We start from the raw sequence: 23,324 nt of genomic DNA, 5'->3' as shown, positions 1-23,324 counted from the left end.
TCGCCGGTGGCATGATTTATAGAAGCCGTGACTCGCGCGGCGCTGCACGTACACAAAGAGCATAAACGATAATACGATTGTCGAACTAAAATCTGGTCACGCAGTTGGAGGAAACGATACGAGGAAACGAAGTCAAGGACGAATTTTGCTCAACGTGTGCAAACGGTTGCACATCGTATTCAAATTGTGAGAGGTTGTTTTTATCGAACGTACTCCGAACGAGGATACGAATGTTGTAGGGAACGTGAGCCGATCGTAAAGTTAGGTGTAAATTGGGTTATAGTTTGAAGTTTGTAATAGTGTAAGGGATGTACGAGATTAAACTGGTGTGTGTTAATCTTTATGTTAGTCTACGAGTAGTATTAATCTTTATGTTACTCCACGAGTAGCGTCAATCTTTGTGTTACTCTACGAGTAGCATTAATCTTTATGTTACTCTACGAGTAGAGTTAATTTTCATGTTACTCTACGAGTAGTATTAATCTTTGTTACTCTACTAGTAGTGTCAATCTTTATATTACTCTACAAGTAGCATTAATCTTTATGTTACTCTACGAGTAGCATTAATCTTTATGTTAGTCTACGAGTAGTGTTAATTTTTCTGTTACTCTACGAGTAGAGTTAATTTTCATGTTACTCTACGAGTAGTATTAATCTTTGTTACTCTACTAGTAGTGTCAATCTTTATATTACTCTACAAGTAGCATTAATCTTTATGTTAGTCTACGAGTAGCATTAATCTTTATGTTAGTCTACGAGTAGTGTTAATTTTTCTGTTACTGTACGAGTAGTGTTAATCTTTATGTTACTCTACGAGTAGTGTTAATCTTTATGTCAAGAAACAATTAGATCTAAACAGAGTTCCCCCAACGTCCCATTATCTTTATTTCCCCCGTATAACTACTCAAAGCAATAATGAAAAATTAAACGGTGAATACTTTGCCTCGAAATTTTTCACATTTATTTGTAACATCGTCAGCTTCGATTTTAAGCTCCTGCGTTGCACTTTTTCCCGCGTCACTGTTACCCGTCGTCGATAAATTAACGCGTTGTATGTTACCCCGACTGGCGTTGCAAATTTACAACGGTTTCTCCAAAGATTCCGATGCATCTGTCCGAAATAATTCGGCAATTTGTTTCTCGAATTCTCGAACCGTTATTCGGGCACCTGTGAAAATTTATTTGACAATTTGCTACCGAAATTCGAGAATCGTGATCCACGAATTCCTAAGATCGAGTTCACAGTGCGATGGTGTTTTATATTTCGGAGTCAGATTTCAACGATCGGTCCACAGGGAGGGGATTCATCGCTGCAGTGTTACAATCATCGACAAAAATGTTTACCTACGGGACTAAATTCCTTTGACTCGATAACAAAGAGGCGTCGTAAACCCCGAGCGTCGAACCGGGGTCGTTAAGCACCATGGGTCACGTTCGTTCCGTTATGTTCGTGCGTCTCGGCCATCGCGTGTAACAAAACAGACAACCACCCCTAACTTTGCAACAAATTTCCCGTTGGCTTCGACGTCTCCCACGCACAACCGGATTCTCGATGGATCGTGGACAAAGCAACTCGGAGTGGGGAGAAGTCTTTCGGATAGCACCCAAACCGGATCAACCGTATAGCTGAACATCGTTGAGCAATGTACACGGTGTCTCGAATTTTCCCGACAATCTGCGTGGAATCGACCCGTTCAGTGTTATTTGTTCACATTGGAAGCTGAAAAGTAGAAATATTGGCTGGTTTATCGGTGTACTTGTTATTTGTTCACATTGGAAGCTGAAAAGTAGAAATATTGGATAGTTTATCGGTATACTTGTTATTTTGCAGCACTGTTGACGACAGTAAGGTCGCTTTGAAGTGTACGAGTATTAGAATTCGTTCCTTGGAAGTGTTTCAAAGAAATCTAAGTTTGGGTGCTGGTTATCATAATACATTATTGTATATTGAGAGAAAAAAGTTGCATAAAGTTTGGCGATAAGCGTTTACAGAGTCGTAAAGAAATATTGCTCGCATGAAATTTCTATGGAGGACGACATCGACATCTTCTTCATCTTGATTGAAGTCATTTGTTAAATTTTTTTTTTTGGTGGAGGGGGTTTGGTTTTGGTGGTTTGATTACTAATCAAACCCAGATTAGTAAATATTCTAATTTCTAATTTTCTAAGTTTCGATTTCGACGACGATCGACAGCGGCCAATAGCGAGAATCGGCGCGCAGTGGTGGGGGAACTGGTAGAGCGTAGAGTGGGGACGCTCGTACGCCATCTTCTCGCGGACGAGCAGTACATTTCGACTACGTCGTTTCGAAGTCGATGGTTTCAGTGTATCGGGGCGAAGTTAGCCTAAACGGATCTCGTTCGAACACCTCGAAGCGTATTCTCACGACGAGTGAAATACTTTCGACGGAAACAATAGCTGCTCGTAAACCGGATAATAAAAATCGAGAAAGGGGGGCAACGAAGAAGAAAGAAAAAAAAAAAAGGAAAACATTACACGAGCGTGTACGGTTGTCGGATCGATACGCGAATAAAATCTCTCGATTATCGTTAACGAGTGTGTAGCGATGGTCGAGGTTTCGCTTCCCCTGTACTCCTCTCCGGTAAGCTCGCACATACCAAAGAATTATGAGCGCGAGAATCGTTCTCGTTTCACGATGTATAACCCAACCCCTCCCTGCTCCCTTCGTCACATCCTCCTCGCCTCTCAACCCCTCGTGGACACTCAGCCGCTCGCGGAACGTGCGCGAACGTGCGGGCGCGCGATCATTACGCCATGCATTATTTATGTCATTCGCGTGTTCCGCTCACAATGTGGGTCTGCGAATCAAAATGCATTGCTTATGCAAATGTCGGTCGCGCACCGTGGCCCCGGGATGAATTCGCAGTCTGCTTCGGGGAATAATCATAATGATCAATAAGATACACCGCTGTCGACGAAGCGTGCATCGTATCCACCACTGCTCTGTCTCTCTCTCTCTCTCTCTCTCTCTCTCTCTCTCTCTCTCTATATATATATATATATATATATATATATATATATATATATATATCTTTCTCTCTCTGTCTCTCTGTCGTCATCTATATATTACTCTCTCGCTTTGTTCTCTCTTGGGTCCTCGCACTCGCTCGCTTACTCTCTTGCGTTCTCTGTCGCTCTCTTTCTCTCTCTCCTGTGTCCTCTCTTAATGCCTTGCCCTCTCTCTCGGGTTCTCACTCATTCTCTCTCTCTCTCTCTCGTGTTCTCTCTTAATGTCTTGCTCTCTCTCTCGCGTTCTCACTCACTCTACTGTTCACTCTCTTGTCCTCTCTCTCACTCTACTCTTCACTATCTTGTCTCTGTCTCACTTTACTGTTCACTATTTTGTCTCTCTCTCACTCTACTGTTCACTCTCTTGTCTTTCTCTCACTCTACTGTTCACTCTCTTCTCTTCTCTCTCTCTTTCTCTCTTTCTCTCTCACACACACACTCTACTGTTCACTCTCTTGACTCTCTCTTATCACACTGTTCACCCTCTTGACTCTCTCTCATTACACAGTTCACTCTCTTGACTCTCTCTTATTACACTGTTCACTCTCTTGTCTCTCTCTCACTCTACTGTTCACCCTCTTCTCTCTCTCTCTCTCTCTCTCTCTCTCTCTCTCTCTCTCAATTTCTTCCTCCTTTACTTTCGACACTCTCGCGTTCTCTCTCACTCTCCTACTCTCTCCTACGCTCTCTCCCTTCGCTTTCTCCTCATCTCTCTCTCTCTCTTCGTTCACTCCGTCTGCGGTTCCCGCGACGCGAACCCTCGAATCCCACTGTGGTCCCCCGACGTTTCTCTTTCTCTCAGCTCGAAACCGTCATTCTCCTCCTCCTTCTCCTCCTCGTCGTCCTTCTCGTAGTCGTAGTCGTAGTCGTAGTCGTCGTTCACGACCCCGTGCTTCATGCAAATCTTGAGGCGCATTGTCTGGCGATATTAGGGGGAACTGTTATCGCGTTGCATAATTTCCGTGTTCGCTCGCTCGCTCGCTCGCTCGCTCGCTCGGTGGTTCGGTGGCTTGGTGGCTCGATGCTCCGCTCACGGGTTCGCGTCGAGCGCGGAGCCCCAGACACTGGTAATCCGTTTGTGTTCGCGAGCGTCGAAGCAGACGGTGTCGTGTCTCTCTCATCGTACCGACACCGCGGACGGTTGCTATACTTTCGCAGGTGTGGAACACCCGCTGCACCACCGCGCACCGCGACGCCCCCAACTCGGCCTCGTTCTCCCATGCGAGACGTCGCAATTAGATTTCGATTTTTCGCTCGAAACCGCCACCGACCACCTTCCCCCGTCCCCGGAGAATACGTTCGAAATCGTGCCGCTCGATCCCCGCGGGTCGTGAGTTTTCAAACGCCGCCGCTACTCCATACAGAGGAAACCAGACCGAGAGGAAAATTAATGCCACGCGTTTCACCGAGCGCGACGAGAAACGCTCGTACGGGCCGAGAATCGTAAGCGACCATCCCGGATCGCGCGAACTCGCTCGTAATCGAGGGAACCGAGCACCGAGAAATTAACGATACTTTAATTGTTCGCGAGGGTTGCTCGATTCTTCGCCACATTTTTCGAACGTTGCACGCGTATGACACTTCGCGTTATCCTGCGCGAGGATTCTGGAAACGGAATATTTGTCCTCGAGTAGGAATATTCGAAGAATCGAGCAAGTTGATTGGTGAATGGTTTCATAAGGGGTCCGTAGTGTGGTAGTTTTTGGTAAAAATAGGATACAGAGTGGCAAATTTTACGGACGACTATTTTTTTATGGGTTTTTTGCACGTGTACACTCTGAGTTTATTGGGAAAAGGTGTAGACTCTTTTGTTCAATGTTGAAAGTACAGAGGGTCTTTAAAGTAACGTAGAAACGGACGTAGTATCCATATCTAAGGAGAATATCGATAACTTGAACATTCTAAAGAAGTTATTTTCGAGTACGTGAGAGTTACTCGGTGCACGTGTTTCTAGTCCAATCCGTGGATTATAGGAAACGAAGGAGAAAATCGAAGCTCCGCGTCTATAGCTGTCCGTGATCGTCGTCGGTCGAGTCACGATATTTGCAATAGCTGGACATCCCCTGACGCGAGGAAGAAAATTAACGAAGCGGAGTAGAAACGAAAGAAACGCGTCCCACGTTTCTTTGAAACGAACGAATCGAATCGTTGCGATCGGACTCGAGGAGACAACACGCCGAAGCGTTGCGTCGTAATTGGATTAATTATCATTATTATCGTTGCTCGTTATGACGCGCGAAATCGTGGCGCGTGATTCGACGCCTAGAAGAATATTACCAAAGAAACAAAAAAAAAGAAAAGAAAATAAGAGCGCGTGATTCAACGCCTAGAAGAATATTACCAAAGAAACAAAAAAAAAAAAAAAATAGAAAAGAAATAAAAATCCACGTTGACGAACGAGCACGAAGAGCGCGTGATTCAACGCCTAGAAGAATATTAGCAAATGAAAAAAAAAGAAAAATAAATAAAAATCCACGTTGACGAACGAGCACGAAGATCGAAACAATGTAAAACGTAGCGCCCAGGGGATCGTGATCGTCACCGAGCGTCCATTAACCGTAACTCGGTACTCGGGACTTAATAAGATAACACGGTGGGGCATCGTGGTCGGATTAATTCGCAAAATGGCGACCGAGCGTTCCGTAGATCGTAGAACGGGACGGTGCGAGGAGAGCAGCAAGCACCTGGCCAACGATGCCGCGCGTTAAATACTCGAAATACGTGTATCAGAGCCCGGATCTCGTGTACCGGCTACGAAGACCTTGACCAACGCCTGGTTTCCGAACTACGGGGGTGTAAGTTGGTCCAGTTATAGGGCAAATGCGGTCGGCTCTGGTCGTCGGGTGGTTTCGGAATCTGCGCCACGTGTTGGTGGTTTTGCGGTACCAGGAAAACCGCCAGCCCCCCGGAGCTCTCTTCTCTGTCGTTCCTCGTTCACGTAGCTTGTCCTTCCCGAACGTCTTACGGACTCTCGTTCCGATTTCCTCGCAAACTTTCCAGCCACGAGTACCCCAACCCCTCGCTCGACGTTTCTCGATACTTCGGAATCTTGACACTTCGCAATATCTTCCCGGATCATTGAAAGGTGTCTCTGGAACGTACGAGATTCGTCGTGTTCCGTTTTCGGACCGATATCGCACGCTCGATTGAACCTTTCGCTACGAAGGTGTTCTTCTTTCGATGAAAAATCCTATCGTACAACCTATCGTATCGATAGACTTGTTTCTGAGAGAGTGTGCACACGGCTTTCGTAGCCAAAGGGTTGAAAACCGTGTCATCGTTTTGTAAGTGTGTTCCAATCGCGAGTAAATGCGACAGAAGTGTCCCAGATGAAAGTTCGGATTATAGTGTTTGGTTTATTGTAATACACGGGGATCTCGCGTACCTAGTAAGATAGTAACTTAACTTTGTAACGTGTTCTTTTCTCGACTCTGCTTGCGACTGACTGTAGAAAACTGGAAAAGAAAATACACAGTTAAACCGTTGACCAGGTAACTGACGACCCTTTCCACGAAACGAACACAGTCCCTAAAATCTAATACAGAATCTGTATTGTATTCTGTGTTACGAATCTGACACAGTTGGTGACTTCGTGACCAACATGTTGCACTAGCTAAGTCGTCGTTCCGTTTATTCCAAGAAATGGAATCCGTGGATCAATGGATTCGTTCGGACTACCTTTCAAAAGAACCGTGATCGAAACGCGTTTGTAAAATTTCATCACCGGAAGTAACATCGTAGTATCACGCGGCCAGTTAATTCTCGAACGCGAGGTTCACAGTCGAAACGACCTAATAACGCTCGATCATCCCGGTGTTCCCTCGATTCGTCTTCGAGAACGGAACGGTTTCGTCGTTAGCTCGGTGTTCTACGCGCTTAATCCCTAACGGTTCGCGGACCGTACGGAATAAAAACTCGTCGATTATCCGGTTATTCTCTCGATTCGTCATCGAGAACAGAAGGTTCCCGTATTAACTTCATCGGTACCGTATAGTTAATCTCTGACGCACGGCTCCGAGGATCGAGAGGAATAAAAAAGCAGCAACCGTCTTCCCTGTACTGTTCCCTCGATTCGTCTTCGAGAACAGAGGGTTTCGGTCTTGACTTCGCCGTACGTTTAATCCACGGACGTTCAACGTGGCGAATAAATAAGGTAAGAGGAAAAGAAATTCCGCGATTATGCCGCGGTGTATTCGTTCGATGATTCATCTTCGAGATGTTCGCGGCGAGGGGTCAGGGTGAGGTGTGTATAGCCATCGTGAAACGTTTCCTGGTTGCTTTTTGTTCGAGCGTTGTTGCAAGAAACCGTGTAGGGAGAACGGTTCCGCGCCATTGACAGCTGCTCAATTATACCGGTGAACACCGGGGACGGTGGAACGTTGTCCAAAGTTGATCGTCGCTTTTTCCCGCGATACCACGACAGTTTCTCGCGTGGAAGTTACCAGGTTCTCGCGTTGCCAGGCGGTTGCCTATGCACCGCTAGATCGATGAGAGGAGTTAGTTTTGCGCGCAAAGCGGGGGCCACGTAATCCGCGACCCTTTCGAAACGCGTTTCCCGGTACTTGGTCGTCTTACCGCGCCACGAGATCGTTCGTGACGCTTCTTCTTCGAGAGAGAAGTTTGCAATTTGCGCCGGATAAGGAAACGCCGGTGAGACTTCGCGCGAAACTTGTCCCACACTTTGAATTCTCTCGATCGAACGGGATAGATGTACGGGTTGACGCGGTCCGAGGGTTGCATCGTGCGTAAGGATGACATTGTTCGTTACGTTTCAACAAAGCTAGGATCATCCGTTGGTAAATGTATTTGAGAATGGTGGAGATTGCGGTCGAGGGTCCCTCGGTTCTCGATTATTCGAATATGATTAGACTAGTCGTTATGGGGTAAACCTATTTGGTAGAGATGGTTTTTACGAGGGTAGATATTTCTGTTCTTTGGATCTGTGGGGTTAAAGACACTTGGTCTAAGTAGCTATAAATGCAACGAGAGGACTAGTTACTTCTAGTCAGTTTTATTCGATAAAGGTGAATTCTATGAGGGTAGATATTCTTGTTCCTGATCCTTGGATCAGTAGGGTGAAAGACACTTGGTATAAGTAACCATGAACACTACGAGAGAACTAGTTACTCCTAGTCAATCTTATTCGATAGAGGTGACTTCTGTGGGGGGTAGATATTCTTGTTCCTGATCTTTGGATCAATGGAGTTATAGATACTTGGTCTAAGTAGCCATGAACACAACTAGTTACTTTTAGTCAATCTTACTCGGTAGAGGTGACTTCTATATTTTTGGTACTACACCGGTAGTGTTCCAGGTCTGTTCGAGATCTTACCTCTAGCGAAGTTGTATAAAACTCCACCAGCAAAAATGACTCGAGTGAACATCCTTGCATCTGCTGGTAACCAGAGTCCAGGATCTTTCGTGTCCGTTAATCTGTGTTTCGGATAACAATAAGGCGGCTAATTATTCCAAGTCCGATACACCCTTGTAGCGGTGCGCCGAGAGTCAGGGGAGGAGGTTTCGTATCGTAGTTTATGATTTTCGGATCGGAGAGATTAGAGGCAAAATCCTCGGTACTCTCCAGCGCTACGAGCACGGAACTCGTTCTCATTGTCTTACATTATACCGGGTCTTCGCCCCGATGAAATTATTGGTAAAACTCCGGTGGAAAAAATTGAACCGCGAGTAAACATCCTTGCAACCGCGAGACCCTCCCTCCTCGATGATTCGAACGCTAAGAGAGGATTAATTATTCCGATTCGAATCTCCCGGGTGAATACTAAGCGGTGGATGCCTCCGTAGTTCGTAATCTCCGATCAATGGGGGTTACGAGCAAAAGCTTAGATACTCCGGTACGGTTCAGCGGGGAACTATCTTGGTGGAAAAGATCGGTGCGGTCTCGAGGAACGATGTTCCGAAGATGAATCGACGCGAGATCTCTCTCTGTACGCGCGCGACGCAATTACGAAAGCTTTTAACTTTTTGTTCAATTATTACTCGGCAATTATGGTAATTAACTCGGCGCGCGGGCGCGCGCACACCCGCTCGCTGCGCTCTCGCTCTTCGGGAACGGTTAATATGTATAAAGCCGGTCGCTCGTGGCTCGGAGCGGCGGGGCTCAATCTCGGGGATCGATTCGCGAAATGATTAATGTATCTTCGGCGGTTTGACGCGCGTGTTTCGCTTTCACGGGAAGAGGCGTAGCCGAGGACACTATAGAGAGCCCTTAACTCGGCCGATAATGCATGCTGATAATCGGGTCTTTAGTGGACGGTCAGGATCGATGGAACTAACGTAATTAGGCGCGGCGATATGCGCCACTTAAGTGTACTTGAGTGGCTGCAAACGCAACTGATTGGTTCTGTTGCCACTATCCGTCGTAATGCGCACCACGACACGCTCGCGCCGTTCCCTCTGATGCATAGGTAATGCACTTTGTGCGGCGCCCGGAGTTATTGGGATCGCTGACAAACGCGTTACCGCCGTACAACGGAGAAACGGGTCCCACCAGTACCTTCTTGAAATTCCTTTCGTTACACTCTCGGCGAACGAACGTCGTAGGTGTTCCGTGCTACGCGTTTGAATTTTCAAACCGGCGAGATCGTACCCCGGGATCCTTGGGACTTGGGCCCCGGATCGAGAAATTAAATCCTCGTTGCGCTTTCTCGGGATTCGTTGCATTATATTCTTCGAGGAGGAACCGAGAGTTTCGCGGTGCAGGAATTTTAGAAACGGGGCGAGTTTTTGGGACTTGGGCCCGGGAGCGAGAAATTGGTTTTTATTGCACTTTCTTAGGATTTGTTGTATTATATTCTTTGAGAAGGAACCGAGAGTTTCGCGGTGCAGGAATTTTAGAAACGGGGCGAGTTTTTGGGACTTGGGCCCGGGAGCGAGAAATTGGTTTTTATTGTACTTTCTTGGGATTCGTTGCATTGTATCCTTCGAGAATGAACCGAGTGTTTCGTGGCGCGGGAATTTTAGAAACGGGGCAAGTTTTTGGGTCTTGGGCCCAGGATGGAGAAATTGACCGTTACTGTACTTCCATGGAATTTGTTGCATTATATCTTTCAAACGAACCAAGCAAGTCTTTCGCGATGCTTCTGAATTTTGGAATCGAGATCAGTAATTGGGACTTGGGCCCGGGATCTAGAAACTGGTCCTACGTAAATACACTGTATCCGTCTTCGAATCGAGTATTACCAAAAATCGGTACACAAATTGAAATAAACATTGCCACGCTACAAGAAAGCACAATATTATGTCCAAACGGAGCAAGAACGACACGCGAAATCGATGCAAAACTTTTCGAAACAATTTTTCGTTCGACAACGATTCGACAACGTTTTCACCGAGTTAACTGGGCCAACTCGGTCGTTTCGGCGTGGAAAAATGAGTGAAAAATTCGACTTCTGGTCAAATTCATTGGTCGGGGACGATGGGTGACATTCGTGATTGGACCGACGGGGTTTGCACCCGGGTGAACGCGTCGCGGTAAAAAATACCCGCAACTTTTCGTCGGACCATCGTTTTCAGCGATCGTGTATTAATACCTTTTTTTTTCTTCTTTTTTGTTCCCCTGTTTTTTTCGTTCCACGATCGGTCCCCGCGCGATGTGTGAGCCGATTTTCCACGGACAGTTTTCGAATTGCGCGTTATTTGAATACCGGCTCGCCGTTATTATGATTGCTCTCGATCGGGGGGAGGCAAAAAGGTAGGGGAGCGGAAAAGAGAGGAGGATGACGTTGAAACGTCAGGGACGTGGGGCGTGGGCGTTGGTAGAGCTATCGGATAATTAAATCGGCCGCAGGACGTAAAGGACACTGATTGACGGGTGGCGGCCGCGTTCTCTCATCATTATTCGTCGAAACGACATAATTCGCGTTTCGCTTTTCGACGGAAGCTAACCGCGTTTTCCGCCACGGTCTCTCCACCATCGTCACCCCCTCTCCTCGTTACCCCCCGTGTAAAAACCTGTCCCCTTCCCACTCTCGACGTCCCTGTCCCGGGGATTTTATTCGATGTAAAACGATGAATATTTTAAACCGTGGACGAGAAATGGATTTTTCCCCGCAACGTCCCTCGGAATTTTTTTCAATGAAAAATCAAGGGTGGTGCGTTCGCGTGCACGCGTGCACGCGTGCACACACCTCCTCCCCCCCCCCCCCCCCCCCCGCTGCATTTTATCGAATACACATCGGGAACAAGGTTCGCGCGCGCGTTTTATTATTGACACGACCGTGCGCGGCAAACAATGTTCCACGGCGCAGAGAATTTTCCGCGTCGCGTTTTAATTTGATTTTATAGCGACGACACTTATTTATTACGCCTTTATTTGATCGCGCCAATCAGCGCGAACGATATTGGATCCCGCGGCGCGCTTCGCGTGTGTCCGTTAAGCTAATAACATTAAATCGAAAAATCTGAATTTAATCTTTCCACGGCGATTGCCGCCACCGCGGCGTCCCGGTTGATTTTAGCTGCGTTGCTTCCTACGGGGACCGAACGGGAATCAAATTTTTCAAATCACGGCGATACGGGTTCTCCTTTGTTTTTTTATTTATTTATTTTTTTTTTTTTTTTTTTTCGTTCTTTTCTTCTTTTTTACGTTTTATTCAAATGACGAGGGGGGAGGGAAACACGGTGGAAATGGAGCCGCGTTGCGTTAATTCGGAACGTATCCGCGTATCGCGCGTAATTAAAGTCGAAACGCTGTACAGGGTGGTGGGAAAAACGCGGATGCAATTTCGGGATCGAGTTTAACGGTGAAAAATATTTTAAACGACTTCGCGACTAGAATCGATGCCGATCGTCATTCAAACGCGACCAATGAAACAGTTTTCCTTTCATTCTCGTATTAGAGATACTGGTCATAATTTACATACATGAAAGAATTTTTTTTATTTCGTTTTGCCTAAGTTTTCGTTTATTTGTTTGTGCACCTTCTTGTCTGCAGTCGTACATTTTCTTCGTGTACTTTGTTCGAAATTTTTAATAAATAAAATTGCTCTTTAGACGAATCCGATTGAAAAATTTGCTCGGATCGAGTAACGATTTGTCGATTTATTCTACCTGACATTACAATTCTGTCAATCGTCTTTCAGTAAAATATTATCAGAAATGTTCGATACAAGTCGATAGAAGGAATTGAAATTGTTCCTCCGATGTTATAAATTTGTTCACAAGTGATCCACTCAATGTAAAATACCAGTACATACACATACTAATAGTTACACTCACACACAAAGATACCAAACGTGAATATTCGCGAGTCGAGTCCATTGCATTCGCTCGATTTAAAATGAAAATCATCGAAACAATGAAAGGGCGGGTTTGAACCGTATCGAACGTATTCTTTTCGAACCATAACGTATACCCGATCCGTTCCACGAGTTACGTGTCCAAATTGTGCGAAACACCGTGTACCTCGGCACGAAGAAAGCTCGTTTAAGACGAATACAACGTTAAACCCACTCGTCGATCGATATCGCGAAAACTTTCACTCGACCCCCTGACCAATCTGATCTTTTGCAAGGATCTGGCATTCCGCGCGTTCCGGGTTGTGCAGAAATATTTCCGTAGAAATTGCACGCTGCATTTTAAAAGAGGCGAGTATCTCGAAATGGGAATATTTATGGCGGTCTGGTTTCGCGCACAAAGTGGCAATTATAACGTAGCGACGTGTACGTACCGTACGTACACGTCAGCGAAATAATGAAAAGCATGGAATTCTTGAAACGGAAAAATATAGCTCGCATAACCCGGACTCGGTAATTAAAACATATTCCATGGAACTGATACATATTAACACCGCTGGAAGTGCACGAGCGTTCCGTGGAAATGTGCTATTTTTCAAATAGATAGAAAGCTTTACCGAGGGAAATTTTTGTATTTTCGTACGGCTGTGTCGGGGTACGATGGTGAATTATTAAAAAAAAAAAAAAAAAAAAAGAAAGAAGAAAGGAAACGAAGAAAAAAAGAAGAAGAAAAACTACGTAAAATGGATTCTAAATACCAGTGCTCGAAGGTATTGCCACGCTTCCAACATCGTGGGGCACGAAATGGCAATTAAACTTACGAGCTGGTTGTGTACGCGGCAGCTGTTTCGGTATACGGCTTGGGATACGAGGAATCCTTATTTGGGTACACGTATTGTAGGGAGAACGAAAGATCAGTCTCGGGTTAAGGAGAATGTGGTACCACGAGTAACCAGAATGCGGAGACAGTGTCGAGCAATTTTGCTCGGTCGCAGGCCTTACCGGGGCCCGACTAAACATCCACCGCGATACCAGTTCCCATACCTTTCGGGACTGGTCTTTCTTTCTCCCTAGAATACAATCGATACGAACGATTTTGTTCGAACGCGGAAACGGCGCGAGGTTTGCCGATCGCTGGAACGAAAATAGTGTTCCACCAATCGGTGGTCCGAATCGATCCTATGGATGGTGCACCATTGACGCTACGAGACACATTTTGTTTATTTCGCTAGAAAGAAAAACGAGATCACATTGGGCTTTCACGCTGCGGAGGACGAAAGTCGTAATGTTGCGTGGGTAAAACGTGTTTGTAGATTGTAACAACGCTAGGGGGTCAACTTGCGCACGCGTATAGTATACTTGGAGCAACGTGCCCCAAACACGTGCACTTAAAACTAACCAAAATGACATTGCGTTTCGACTCGTTGTTTGTAAAGGAGAAATTATATTCCATTCGCACTCGATGCTTCTTTCCTACCAGAGACCAACGCCACGAAAAAATCCTTCGAGTCGTAAAATTTATCCAGCATGGAACATTTTCATATACTTCGCGTACGTACGTTCACGCTAAAAAAAAAAACGTGATATTTAAATTCCAATTTGAATTCCAAACCACGAAATCCAAATTCCAAATCAGGTGACGAGCGAGGGTCTCCTTTGGAGTCGAAAGGGTTGATGGTAGCGTATTGCGTGTGTATATAACGTCTGTGTTTCGCGAAAGAACCGTTCAATCGTAATCGGTGGTCGGATTCGAGCTTTTTCTTATTCCTTTGCGCGTATTACCTACCCACCTACCTACCTACCGCGGCGCGGCTGACAGAAGCTCGTGCCGTTAAGTATAGTGTTATAGCGAGCGAGAGTGGGAAGAGGGTGAAAGAGAGGGAGAGAGAGGGGGAGTGGACTCCGCGGGCGAAAGCCAATAAATTAATTGGATTGACCGCGGGTGGCTTTGCGCGGACAAATGGGATCAACGATTCTGCCGATCAGCAGAGCGCGTGGCACCGTCGATTCTTGCAAGCCCTTCTCGCGTTCACTCGCTTCGCTCGGCCTTTAAGGCGGCGGGTCTACGTTAATCGGATGCCCGGGTATCCCGATGCGTTTACACGAGTTCGATATCGTTTAAAAACGCGAGCCAACCGTCACGACGCGGGTTTCGCGTCGCCGTCGATAGGCGGCGTTGATATCCGTGCGCCCGTAACGCGCGACAAACAAGATACGCACGGTTCTCGCCTTTGACGGCTTCGTGACGCCCAGCGAAGCGTCGACTCGCTGGCAAATATTACGCTAACCTGATAAGCCACGGTATCGATTCGAGCGAAGTCATCGGGCTTGGTTTCGTAAGTGTCGTTGGTTTTATCCCACACAACTGCCCCTCAACCCTCCGTGTCCCTGCTCTGGGTGGCTACGGCATGCGGAGAGCGATACAAAACGTTTTATACAGACTCGGGTAAATTAATTTCTTCATTTTGTTTCGTAAGTGTCGTTCGTTTTAGCGGGTGCAACTGACCTGCCGCAAACGCGACCTCGCTCGTCATCTGCAATTGCAGGTTTTGGGGTACCGGTAAATGTCTGTACAGACGTGGGTAAATTTGTCGGTTTCGTTGAGAGGAACGAAGTCACCGGCCTTGGTTTCGTAAGTGTCGTTTTATCCGACACAACTGCCCCTCAACCCCGCCTCTCACTGCTCTGGGTGGCTACGAGATGCGGCGAGTGACGCAAAATGTTTCACACAGACTGGGGTAAAATAATTTCTTCATTTTGTTTCGTAAGTGTCGTTCATTTTATCAGGTTGCAACTGACCTACTGAAAACGTGGCTTCGTTCGTCATCTGCAATACGCTTATAATGGGAATTTTAACGCGATTGTATCTTGTATTTTCTTTTATATTGGGTTGTTCGGAAAGTCATTTCGTTTTTTTTCTTTTTGGTGGAAATGAAACACGATGTTTTTTACAGTGTATAAACATTTTACTAAATTGTATATTCTCCATTTTGGAAACCCTAATACTGTTTTCTTTTGCTAATAGTTTTCGGAATTCTCTACTACGATATTTCATATCGCCGCAAGTGAACCATCGCGAGTGCATTTGTTTGTCTCGTTTGTATTTTCTGTTCAGTGTAAACATACCGGCGAATATTTTTCACAAATACATCGAATTGAGAATTTTTCATCGCGAATGTATTCGCAGCGACGAGGAGTGAATCGATACACGGTGAGTAACGTTTCATTCGGAACGATTCTCGGAAAGACGAAAGATGTATCAATATGTATGCGCGATGAATCGTTTTAATAGGAATTGAACCCGGTGTCAAGTATACATCAGTATAATGCCACGTATTAATGTATCCACTTGGAATATCGTATCCGTTGCTTTTCCGCCTTGACATTTCTCGCATTATTTAATGCAGCGCAACGAGAACGTGACTAATTAAATCGTTTCGTATCTGCAAACACGTTTTATAAGTCGCACGTTCCGAACGTTAAATTTCCAAAGTGAATAATAATCGTATTCGAAGGTTTTTCGGTTCGTTATTTTTCGTTCGTCTCGGTCGTTCGCGATACATTTCTTAAATATATTTCGTTCGTTGAATCGATCACGGTTCGATGCTTATTTCACACGTTCGTGTAAAATTCCTCGATCCTAGCTGGCTGTTCCCTGCATCGCGGTTCTTGCGCGGAACGAAAACACCGTCGCGTATTAAAAATGCAATACTTTTAAAAAAAAAAAAAGCACCACGCTTCGAACGCGTCCCGTAATAATTGCTCGACGACATACCGTAACGTTAATTTCCCTCCGTGCGCGCGGTAACTGGGAACACATTTCATATTTTCTCTCCCCCGTGAGCGTGTTTCGCGATCAACTTTTACGTTTGAGCCTTTTTATTAAAGCCCGCGAGACACGGGGGCTAGCGCAGCTTGTACAGAATAAATGTGCACAGGTATATATATATATGTATATACACACATATATATATATACATATATATATATACATATATATATATATATATACACATATACACACACATATATATAGGTTCCCTTGGCGCGCGATGGAAAGGACGTCGAGCGACGAGGAGAGGAGAAAAGAGCCACGGGATGGTGGACGGAGGGGTGATGGGGCGGCGGAGGGGGAGAACTATTTCAGCTTTTACGAGGCCGTCGTGGCGTATCCGTTTTGCGGGGTACGACGTGCAAAACGATCGATAACACGCTCGTAACGTTATTACCGACAGGTATACGGAGGTGGGTAGCAGCGGTACTACCGGTAATAATGTGGCTTTTACGGTCGTGGGCGCTGGTACAGCTGCCGCCGAAGTCGGTAAGCGTGGGTTTCCATCGGGCTCTCAAATGCCGTGGCAGCAACCGAATTTGCGCCACTATTTCCGTCGTTCCTGCCACTCTCGGGCGCGGTGTTTTCGCTCGGGAGTAAAAAGTTGCTGGACGATGCCGGGACACGTGGCCGTCTCGGTTACCTATCGGTCGTTGGAACGTTCACCGAAGACATCCGGGGATAATACCGCCTTCGAGCGTGTTAGAGAGAATCGGATTGTCGTCGAGGAACGAATCTGAAACGTTACGCGATCTCTCGAACTCCCACCTGTGCATCGAATACCAGTTAGAGTGGTTACGGAGAGATTGATTTTTTATTCGAGAATAGCGTATGTGGTGTTTTCTTTTTTTTTTAAGGCTGTCGGATTTTTCGAACTTGTGCGTGCATTCGATGTTCGGATAGGTCTCTGTGGAGAACACTTACGGGGGAGACCGTGATCTTGGATTTTTATTATTTTTTTTTTTAGACACAGAAGAGTAGTACAATGCTATTACTTTTCGAGTGTCTTTTTATATTTGATAAGAAGTTAATAAGAATCTTAGAGCAGAGTTTGCAGCTTCCCTGTGTAAAATGAATATTTCTATAACACAGCAAAGGTATTTAAGTTTGTAGGGGGAGGCACCTGTCGGCTCGTACAGAATTCGCCAAGTCGATTATTCAGCAACCGGGTAAAACGATGTGCAGAAATTCTTTTGTTTTAAAAAATGACAAATAACGTACAATGATCCAATTTAAAAATATAGACAAAATCCCAGCAAAGCACGTACACGTTGCAATCTTCTAGATCCTTGAGATTCCAGTTCCGTATTACTTCGCGGTGTAATACACAAATGTACCGGAGATAGCGTCTCGATCGACACAGACACATACGTTCGTTTCGCCGAAAAGCGTATTTCCTGTCCGCGAGATCGTGGAACGAAATATCCATGTTGACCGTATGTATACGAGCACCGGTACAGAAGACCGAAGTCGAATGTACATTTTTCGAGCGCGGTGAGAGCGTAAGATGAGACGAGGTCGTCGCGTTCGCTGTATTGTAAACACGTGGCTCGTATTCGGAGTCAAAACAGAGCGAAGGTTCGAGCTAGGTCGTTGGCGAGCGAACGTTCGTCGAGCCCGAGTGTAAACACACGCGGCGTAACGTCGAACGCGAACGTTGCCACGTTACACGATTCGGCGTGTTCGTTTCGCGTCGAAACGAGGGAGCGCAACATTGGCGTAGGGCCGTGTGGGAGGGGACTTGAACGCTCGGTGCGGTCGTGTCTTATTTTCAGCGTCGAAAGACGCCGCCGCAACGCGATAATTAATAATGGGCCGAGATCACGCTCCAGTGACGATAATCAACCGCGATTACCCGGCGATTGTGCGCGCTGCACACCGAAGTCGATTATCCGCGAAACGATACCAGCGGGGCGGTCGTTGTATCGTTACGCTCGGCGAAGCAATATCGCAACACTGTACTTACGGGAAACTTTTCTCCGTCCCCTCTCTCTCTTTACCTCTCTCCCGCTCTCTCTTTCCTAGCCCCGCGCCGCTCTTCGCCCCCGCGGCGAGAATATTTGCCAGGGTAGGAAACAATGTTTCTCGCGCGCGAGAGTCGATTTCCATGTAAAGTGTTTCCTGACTCGTTTTTTCCTGGCGCGCGGAGCTTTTACGAGCTGAAATTGGTCGACGAGGAGAAGAGAGAAAGGGAGAGAGAGAGAGAGAGAGAGAGAGAGAGAAAAAGAGCCCGGTACGCTCAGGTTTAAACTGGAGTCGTAATCAACGAACGGAAGCCGAAGCAGCAGCACGATTTCCGCCGCTTACGGCTGCTCGTGCGCGCGCTCGTTCGTTCGTTCTCTCGCTAGCAGCTTGCTGGTTCGCGCGAACGCTTTCGTTCGTTCGTTCGTTCGTTCGTACGTTCGTGCGCCAGAGGCGGCTGCTTACGTGGGCCGTGACAAGTGCATCCGGCACATCGAAGGATTACCGTTCGTTCCGTACGCAATCACGACGTCCGATTACTCTTGGAAAACACTCGACGCCTCGGAGACCCTCTTAGACGAACCTATTTGCTAAACGTCGAAACCGGTCGAAGGATATCGCCTGTATCTTTCGCTCGAACGTAATCGCGGGAAACAGACGTCGTCGTTTGTTGATTTCGCTCGACGTTTCGCGTGCGCGCGCATCTCTCGGTGTGATGTCCTACGCCGATGAACTCAACGCACGGGGAAAAATAATTTCACCGACCGTTCAGAGGGCGCTGCGGTTCAACGCAGAGATTTCAACCACTCGAGGGCAGGATTTACCGTAAGCGTCAAACGCTGTGTACAAGGAGAACAGAGGCAGACCCGCGCGTTCTTGCGACGAAAGAACACGATATTGCCACGCGTTTGACGCTCGTTGGAAATCCTACCTTAACGTTCTCGGTCCTTCTTAGGCTTCTCGTTTTCGAAAGTTTGAGAACGAAACGCGCGAAACGCGCTACTCGATCCAGGTATCGCTCTTCGACGATTCGAAGGCGAATTTCTTTGCGAAGATTTAGTTCTGGCGAAAATCCACGGTGTACGCTGTATTGTTTTTTTTTTGTAAGAGGACGTAGCGTTCAAAATGCCATTTTCAACGACGTAGTAGAAGGAAGAGAAGACTTGGGAAATTTAAGAAGTTGTTTCGTACCCAAGGGTAGTCTTCTCTCTTTTAACGAGTTTATCGATGACATAGGTGCTAGTAGAGTTCGTAGGGTTAAATTGGACGCGAGAGTTTTTGGTTTTTGTAACCAAAGAATAAACCTTGCGCATTTAATACATTAATCGACGAATGCTTTTGCGCAATCATCGAAATGAAACATACAATTCGTTGCTCTACGTTCGAGAGGCACTCGTGTTACATTTTTCGATATTGTTCATAAAAATTACGTTAAAAACACCGCGTCTTGATTACACGAATATGCACACTGGTAACGAGAGAAAGTAAACGCGGAGGGAAAAGAAACCAAAGAACGGTGTAGAAAGTTGTCGTTACCGTGGCGATGAAACGACGCGCAACAAAAATCACACCGTTATTTAATTAACGTAAGCTCGAGGGAAGAGTCTAGATTGAAATTGTAGTACCGGTAGAGGATACGTACGGTTAAAAAATTACACGAAACAGGGTAATGGTACGGTATTACCATTTACAAGCGATGATTACGGACGAGTTGTATCGGTGTTCGAAAGACGAGGTTGTTTCAATATCAACAGGCAGCGAGTCGAGCCGGTGTGTAATTGATGATGTAACTGACAACGTTGTTCGACGATCGCGAAGTCGTAGAATGTTTTAAATACTTCGTCGCAAGTGTCCCGTACGTTAGTGGTATATTCTCGTTCCTGGATGGAACGAGGAATAATCTCATCAAACGAGTCGATTCTTTCGTTGACTCTAGCGTATTTACACAATTATGACGTACAACTACTCACTCCATTAACGAATTCTTTTATCGAGGAAACTTTCCTTCCTATTACCCCGCTGTACACAATCTCGGTGGTAATCGTTTTAATTTCATCTTCCAGCTGTTACATCGTTACCCGCTCGAGAGACCGTCTGCTCTCGTTGGTAAACTTTCCATGATTTTTCTCTTATTGGAGAAGTTGCACCGAAGAAGGGAATCACTGTTTTTTTTTTTAGAATAATTACATAATTACTAGTCTCGATTTATCACCGAAAAAATAGCAAACCCTTAATTTTTGCAACGACACGCCAGGTCTCAACATCTCTCTGTTACCTTGTAATAATTTTCGAGTCGTTGGAATATTTTTTCACTGAAAATTTCCAAAGTGTCTACTGTCTTAATTTTACACAATTCTCTTCCCTTACTTTATTACCTCGTTGAAGAATTCCACGGTGACTCGAATCGATTCCCAAGTATTATTCTACATAAATTGTAGGTAATTACCGGTAGATACGAGCGAAATGGTAATTACAACCGTTTTATACGATCTTTATTTGATACGTTATCGGTTCCGTAAGGTATAAATAAATACCGATCGTCTCGAGTCCTGGTCGCGTACGATTGGTATCTTCGTAGCGACATGACGCGACGCGACCAACCGAACCGAGGGACAAAGCGGTTTCGCGTGTGAAAATTTGGTCTTCTCGTTGGGCACGGTTTTTTGCTCGAGAGTGAGAGAACGAGAGAAAAAGAGAGAGTGAGAGTGAGAACAGCGCAACATGTCCCGACGAGCGAAAAACTGTTGGATCGCCGGATGAACTGACCTTATCGTTTTATTTTCGTGTTTCAGGGTCCGCCGCAGCCCGGCCAGCAATATAAATTCTCGATCGGCGAGCTGTGCGATCGTATCAAGGAGGACTTCAACTTTCTTCAGACACAGTATCACAGGTAGACCTCTATTTTCAACGGTCATAAATCAACCCCTCCCATCGACCAACGCCCCCCAAACCCCACCGCGAAACGAAGTCTCGTTACTCGAAAGTGTGCAACAACTTCTCGAGGTTGATTCGCGTCGAGAAATTATATTTAATAACTCCGACGACGTCGAAGTTCCCCGATTAGAAACACGCAACCACGCGGAGAAAAATCCGATGTGGACGCCATCTTTGTTCGCTCAATTCGCGCGTAATTTCGTATCGTTACGAAAAACACGGTATCGTTCGTAAATTGTACCGATTATCGACCGGTTAAACGCCAAACGATTGTTACACATTCGAGACGACGCGTACTTAACGTTTCAACGGTTTTCTTTTTTTTATTTTTGTTCAACGTCGATATTTGCAATGCAAACCAACCGCTTTGGTAACGCGCGACGATACACCAGCGATTGGCGCTGGTACCAGCGAAAAATAAGAACAATGGAAATTATATTTTCCTCGACAACGAAAACTACCGATATCGAACGACCCTGGGGAAACCAACCCGGAATATTCATAACGATATCTGTAATTATAATTTATGCTCGCGGGTACGAAAGAGTGTGTTCGCTCGGGACGAGGAAATCGTTCGAATCGCGGTTCTCCAGTCGGGTAAATTTTGTTGATTGTAGATAGCAACGATACAATTTTCCAATCAATTGTAAACGTAGATTACTCGAGTTTTTCCGCTCGAGGTAACGTTTCCTTTTCTTTTTTTCTTTGTTTTTTCCTCTCACCGCGCTAAACACAAGATTCTCGATCCCAGTAATAATCACGAGCGATACCTAGTGTGTCATGTGTTACGATTTATCGCACCGGGAAGCAATCGTCGCGAGCGGAAAACCAGGAAAAACCAACGGATACCACGAGTTAGCGCAAACTCGCGACGTAAAAGACCACCGATTCGGAATAACCGCGGTAAAAGTTAACGGTGATTCCTCGTATTCCATTATGCGTTCTTTTATCTTATCCGGGAAGGTTGCTCGAGCACCGCGCTTGGTTTTTAAGTGTCGCGAGCCACCGGGCTATCCCTCATCGTTAATTCATTGACTGCAGTCAATACACCTAGGTGTACACAGGATCTTATCTAGGAAACGTTTGCGCAAACGTCGTGTCGCCGCGTAGGCGAACCGAGCAGACAAATCGACAGATGTAGGCAGAGAATTGTTTGTCCGAGCGGAAGCTATGCACACTCAAGTATGCACATAGCCCGGGGAACGTGGAGGCCTCGTGGTTCGGATTCTATGCACGCGTGTTACGCGTCCGCGAGCCATTCAGCTTCTTTACGAGCCATTCCGCAACTTTTATTCGTCGCGGTTTACCACGCGATTTTTTTCTGCTTTTCTTTTCTCGTCACATTCGTTTCGTGTAACAAACAAAACTAAGACGAACGAAATTTTCAGAGGGATAAATGTATCGAGGCACGAACGATCTATACACGGGATATTTGTGATTTTTTAAGAGGTTGTTCGAAATTTTGTCCCTTTATTTGGATAAACTTTGGGAATTTTTAAGGGAAATTTTTTACAGTTTGTGAATTTTTTGAGCGGATGGTGTTTGTGTAGATAAATTTTCATTTGATGTTTCGTATTCGCAGAGAAGTAGTAATTAATGGGCGAAACGTTCGGGAATTATTGTTGATAATTATTCGAATCACGAATGTGGATTTTTCGGTTATTTGTTCGGGGAAATTTTATACGAAATTTTGTGATCGGATACAAATTTTTCATAACGAGTAAAAGATGAACGATCGTTCATCCGTTGTCGTATAATTATTCCAACTTTTTCGAGTAATAATGCATTCGTTGTTGGTACAGTTACGCACGTTCGTTACTCGTTGGAAGAAACTTGCGAGCAACGCTGCGTTTAATGAATCGTGTCAAGTATAGGGTGTTCTGAAAAAAAATGCTCGAAGAATCAAAGGTCACGTAGAGTGGGTCAATAACAATTATTGTTGCTGTTCGAGATAACGAGTCGTTTATCGATTTTGGGAGAAACTTTTGTACGAAATTTGTTCGTCGAACGGAAACGTTTTCACTTTTTTTGGTTTTGTATTTTACGAGATATCGAGGTCACCTTAAATTATTTTAAATCGTAGCCTATGAAACGACGAATTCGGTGAATTGTGACTTGGAGACCTATTAGTTCTTGTATTACAATCTGGAATGTAATTAATAATGGTTACCTTGTGTATCATTTATCGTGACTCTTTAAAATCGTTCAAAGTTCAATTTATCGCAGACCACCGAATTTACTTTTGTATCGGTTACAACAGAGTTTTGAAAAAAGCTCGTGGTGTTATTTAAAAAATTCAAAGCAAGTATCTC

The 23,324-nt window shown here is 45.5% G+C and overlaps 1 protein-coding gene across 3 annotated transcripts in view; it reads left to right on the top strand.

The window, feature by feature from the left end:
* Positions 1 to 23,324, top strand: part of LOC143152914 (protein groucho) — a 208,805-nt gene that overhangs the window by 32,478 nt on the left and 153,003 nt on the right. For all 3 annotated transcript variants that reach the window (XM_076323526.1, XM_076323528.1, XM_076323525.1), the window contains exon 2: positions 20,871 to 20,968. In XM_076323526.1, the coding sequence (XP_076179641.1) occupies positions 20,871 to 20,968 (98 nt within the window). The remainder of the gene's footprint in view (positions 1 to 20,870; positions 20,969 to 23,324) is intronic.

Source organism: Ptiloglossa arizonensis, chromosome 11 (assembly GCF_051014685.1).
Source record: "Ptiloglossa arizonensis isolate GNS036 chromosome 11, iyPtiAriz1_principal, whole genome shotgun sequence".
Classification (NCBI taxonomy): Eukaryota; Metazoa; Arthropoda; class Insecta; order Hymenoptera; family Colletidae; genus Ptiloglossa; species Ptiloglossa arizonensis.
This window is presented reverse-complemented; position numbering and strand designations above follow the sequence as displayed.